General features: G+C 42.0%; 1 protein-coding gene across 1 annotated transcript; it reads right to left on the bottom strand.

Moving 5' to 3' along the window:
* LOC117302544 (monocarboxylate transporter 12-like) lies at positions 1–5,661 on the bottom strand. Its single transcript, XM_033786519.1, has 4 exons — positions 5,475–5,661; positions 4,905–5,045; positions 2,194–3,072; positions 1–221 (listed from the first exon to the last, which is right to left on the bottom strand). The coding sequence occupies exons 1-4, from the start codon at positions 5,659–5,661 to the stop codon at positions 1–3; spliced, it is 1,428 nt and encodes a 475-aa protein (XP_033642410.1).

The raw sequence follows: 5,661 nt of genomic DNA on the forward strand, positions 1-5,661 counted from the left end.
TTATACTGTCATTTGAATGCTTTGTAAAGAACTATACTGATACGGCACACTGTGTGGATTGGGATTTGATACCGCTGTGTCACCTCTTTCCTTTAAGTCGATCCCTGGTTCGATTTTGCGTAACAGAGGAAGCAAGGTTGTGAGAAGGAAGCAGAAGAAGAAGATCCCTGCGATGATGTAAAACATAACCTGGTAGTCCTCAGTGGCATCATACAGCGCCCCTGGCAAAAATAATGAATCAACCATTCATCAGGTACTTTTTGTCAAGGTCGTGTGGAGAGCCGCGATCACAGGCGACTGGAACGTGAGACCACGCTCCAGTCGCTTATGATCGCGGCTCTCCAGCAACGAAGGCCTTGACAAAAGGCTACTATCATGCATACAGGTTACTCATCAACAGAAAAGTCCAGTGACTTTGAGATGCTAAATTTTGCAGGCATTCATGATCAGTGTACACTGTTATTTAGACAAGAACGCGCAATTCTTTGAACACTGGATTTACCTTAGGGACCATGGATAAATTATGTCACGGGAACGACCGCGTCGCGACGCGTTCCTTCGCGTGACAAAACGAACAAAAGAAAAACTACGGAGTGGAACGCGTTCTCCTCAACCACCGGGTCTCGAGGAAGACCCACTGTATAACAAAGGAACAATGGTGTAGGCCGAAAACCACTGTGTAGTTATAATCGGCTTATCTGGGTAGATAAATCCAAGTTGTAGCCCTTTTCACACAATAAGTCAAAACACAACCGCAGATTAAAAAATATAAAAAAATACGTCTTTGCACGACCGCCATGCAAAATAATCCCCCAAAGTAAAACAAAGTCAATAGGAAAAACATCTTACATTAAACAGTACAACTATACTCTTTTTTGTACATCCAAGGTGTCCAAAATGTTTCATGTTTGAACAATGAAGCCAACACGTTATGAAGTTTTTCTTAAACACGCTTAATATTTGCCAAGGAACTGCTGAAAATTCACCACGTTCCCCAAGCTACCAGCGACGGCGCCAATGTTGTATGAGTTTAGCTCGGGCACCAACGCTGGTTGGTATTGCAATTTTCGGACACCAGATTCTCCCGAAAGTCTTAATCTCAAGGCGGTTGAAACTAATTTCGTAAGCTGTTGCGCAATTTTTCCAACGGAGGGCGGCTCTCCCGCTATCACATTGTTTAGGAAAGCCCTCTAGCGTTCAATGTTTCTTGCATTATAGTTTGTTGCACGCAAAATAACAAGACTACTAGGCCTGAATATTGAAAACACTGTGTGTGAGTGTGTAGCTAGATGGAGTGTTTGTATACTACGATGTAGTTTTGCGTTGTGTTTTGTGCGATTGCGAGCCGGTCAGCATGATTTCGCGGTACCTTTATGAACGAATCTTGTAAGTGTTATCATCTCTGTAAACACGGGTCCTAATGTAACAATTAGATGTAGATACAAAATAAGTTGGCGATGATTTCAAATTTAAGAATAATAGTCACCACTTCAACTTGTTATGGCAGTAGCATATTATTGTATTGGCTTTGGCAAACTTGAGGGTTGGCTGTACATGGACATCTCCAACCCATTGTCTGGTGTATACCTGAGCTAGACCGCAAACACTAATCCTTCACCCCTTCGTGGATTACTTGCAAGCTGCCTTGTCCATGTAATCTGAACAACAAAAGGCACCAACAATAGAGTTCGATAATGAGGGGCCTTAAAAATCAGTGAAGCGCTTAATCCATCTTGGGACGGGCGCGTGACAATTTTGGGACGGACTCGTTCTAGAACGAGTCTGACCGCGGGCGGCCGCGTTCTTAATTTATCCATGGTCCCTTACCATAAATGCAACAGTGTCTCAAAACATGCAATAATTACCGATGAAAAGGAGCAAATTGCTATAAAACAAACTTTGTTTTGTGCGTTTAAGGCTTTAACGCACAAAACAAAGTTTAAGCACAACACAAAGTAGTTTCATTGCTACATAATTGAAATGAGTGCGATGCATGCAGCCCCCCTCCCCCAACAACAAAAAAGAAGTTTAAACGAGTTACACCCGGAAAATGTCACGCGGCTGTTTTCATATACAGAGTGTGTTGTTGAGTGAGATTTTGAGGATTACTTTCTCCCCTAAAAAATCATGGATGTATAGTTTCCTGCTAACTAACTATTATTAGTGTTGCTGATGTTTTAGTTTTTTGTGTACCTGCAAAAATTGGTCCTAAGAGATCTCCAACACCTCCAAGCACTTGATAAAAGCCAATAGCAGATCCCATGTTTTCGGCACCTACAAGACGTCTTGTTATCACCATGGCGGTTATGCTCACTGTTCCAATGCATGACCCAAGCGTGCTGACAGACAAGACGAAGAAAATGTAGCTGTTGAACTGTCCAAGGAGAACAGCACCACTAGCGAGGAGCATGGCGACTGAGTAGACCAAGCTAGGGGGAATTTTGTAGACGATGATACTGGACGATAGACGCCCCACCATATTGGCAATACCAAAGACTGATAACAAAAAAGAAGCACTACTCTCGTCTACATCTACGGTTATAGCACGTGGTATAATGAACAACATGTACGCAGCATAAGGTGAAACATGGATCAAGTGAAGGACAGTGAGCAAAATGAAACGATAACTTCTAGCCAAAATATCCAGTCGAAAAAATGAGAGAACACGGGTTAGAAATGCCCAGATACGTTTGCAATCAAATCGCAGAGGCGATGGTTCTTCTTGAGAAGCAACTGTTGGGTCTATAGTCTTTTCCTCGGCAGGCAATTGTTCTTTACGTGTTTTAAGTTTACGCCAGCAAGCGAACTTTTTCCTGATTTGAGATCGTTGATTACGGAGACGGGGACGGAAAAGTGCTGCACATGCGCACATATTGGCCGAGACTGCACTTGTTACAAGAAGAGTCCCTCGCCATCCATAAGCGACAAGCAACTGTTGCATGATGGGCGGAAACGAGAGGTATCCGATACCATAACCGACACTGACTAGTCCATTTGCTAAGGAATAATGCTTCGTGAAGTAATGGGTGACGGCAACTGTTGCCCCAGACCACTCCCATGACGATCCTAAACCTGCAAATAGAAGATAATGGCGGGTATACATTCAACAGTAATACAACGCCACATTTTATATCATTCCTATATATAGCAAAATGATCATTATGGCTGCTTATTCACGTCAACCTCTTATACTCCATATAGCGGGTATGTCATACTCCTGTGTTTTAAAACCAACGAAACGCTTTTAGATCTAACAACCAAAACTGTGGATTGAAACAACACCATGGCCACTCGGCCGTTATGCGCGCGCAGTCCGATGCTCTCGACCTAGAAGTGGATACTAATCATTGATCTCCATTATACTGTCAGTTTAATGGAGATCAATTATACTAAGATCTAGATCAGCGCGTCTACCAGTGTTGAAGAATAGGCAGACGCGCGCGATCTAGCCGTAGCTGTTGCCGAAGTCGCCGTTTCGGACACGGCCTATAGACTGTGCAAGTCTCGCGCGCACCGGAGCGAGCAAACACGACAACTGAAGAACTTAATTTTTTTTTATGAATCAAATCTTTGCTTTAATTTTTTCTTAATGCCGAATCTGAACAACAAAAATACCCATATGAGCTTGTTTAAATTAGTTTTAGCTTTTTAAACAAAAACACAATAATCGGTTAAAGTCTATGTATGGACAAGGATGTTTGTTTGATCTTAAATGCTTTGAAACCCCTTTTGTAAATCTACGCCCGAATGTGAAACTACTGAAAGCTGGTTTATACGCGGACGCACGGTGGTCGCAATGGCGTTAGATAAACGCGTGACGCATTTTAAAGAGGAAGCCGACGCCTAAGCGACCAATGAAAAGGCTTTCCATCCGGCCAAAACAAGCGTCTGCGTAAGTTTCGTGATCCGAGATGGGCACAAGTTCTTAATTTTTTACAAGTAACCTGACCTGAGGTCAAGTTTAAATATCAGTTTTTCGTCGTTATTATGTTGACTTTATTTTTACTTTTATATATGTTGTTAATTAGTATTACATTTTTAACAACATATTATGTCATTTTTATGGTCATAAACTATATTAAACTAAAGTAATGGACGAAACAAAATCTCCCTAACGTAAAACTCCATAAGGTTGGGACCACAATGGTCCCGGAAGTTCAAATCTGCGCGAGACTTGCACAGTCTATATCAACAACAGTTCATCATTCATCAAGCCGGTAAAACGGCTCGGTATGGACCGATCCGGCCTGTCAATCAAACTGTGCGCGTTCACCCATTTTGACCAATCACAGCAATGATTGTGGTCGGACAAACTCGGTCATGCGTGCGCGTATATTTGGCACGCGCGGCAGAATCGTGCAGAATGTCATTGGGAGTGCGCACTTGTACACGTGTCTTGCTCACGTGCGCGGTGGGCGGAGCTTAGTGGAAAGCCGGAACGGTCCAGTCCATTGGACTTGATGATGAATGAAATGTTACCATTTCTCAGGCAAAGTCATACCATTGAGTCATGCATATTACAAATCAAGTATAAAATTCATGCCATGCCTATGTTTTGTTGGTGGGGAAAATTCAAAAAGCAATAAAAGATATGAAAAGGTTTGCGGTGTAGGTGGTTTACCATGTATTAAATGATTATCTCTAAAATGAGTTGGGGTAGTTCTGAAAAGAACCGTACTTGGTTTCAACTCGACGTTTCGATCAGTATGCTCTGATCGTCTGGAGAAAGCTGCCCCAACTCATTAGAGAAAGTCATTACATGGTGTTACCGCAAACCTTTCCATATCGTATTTCCACCATGCAAAGTTTTAAATCTTACTTAGCAATACAAGAGTTAAAAGGTTAACGGTTTTTATTTTTGGACTTTTTTGTGTTTCCATATCAATAATTTACAAAAAAATTACCAATGAAGAAACTTGCGATGTACATTTGCTGGATTGTCTGGCAGATGGAACTGGCAACCATTCCCGTAAGCTGCATGACTCCACCGAGCATAGCTGTGGAACGACACCCATATCGGTTACACAAGACACCGCCAAATACGCCTACAATTAAAACAAAGTTACACAAATACAAAACAACAGCGATAAATTCAATTAAAGGCACATGTTGCCTTGGATTTGACGAGTTGGTCTATCCACAGCCTTTAAAGAATTATGTAATGATTCACAGAAATATCATGCCTCAAAATAGCGTCGTTCTCTTTTTATTTTGTGAACTATAACACGGTCGGCCATTTTGTGGAGTCAAAAGTTTGATTCCATAAATTGGCGTGCAGTGTTCACGACGATTAGGGAAACCACGCAAATTCGAGGCATATTGTGTGGCTCATTAAAATCTACTTTTAAAACATCTTTCTAACCGCATGCCTTTTAATGGTTTCAAATTCTTTTCATAAACAAACTCACCAATCTGAAAACTGAAAATCAGGATATTAAAATGAATGGAGTACAGACCGCGGCTTCATTACTCACATCCGAAGTAAGCTGCAGATGTCATAATGCTTATTATTGCACCAGTCTGTGCTGCGGTGCCAAGGAAAGCATTCTGCAGACTGTTAAACAGTATCCCGGCACACCGTGTAAAACCGACCTGCAGTATGTACAGCAAGTGTGATGCTATCACGATCACTACACCCCAACCTCGCCATTCAGAGTGCAT

The sequence above is a fragment of the Asterias rubens genome, chromosome 18 (genome assembly GCF_902459465.1).
Source record: "Asterias rubens chromosome 18, eAstRub1.3, whole genome shotgun sequence".
Classification (NCBI taxonomy): domain Eukaryota; kingdom Metazoa; phylum Echinodermata; class Asteroidea; order Forcipulatida; family Asteriidae; genus Asterias; species Asterias rubens.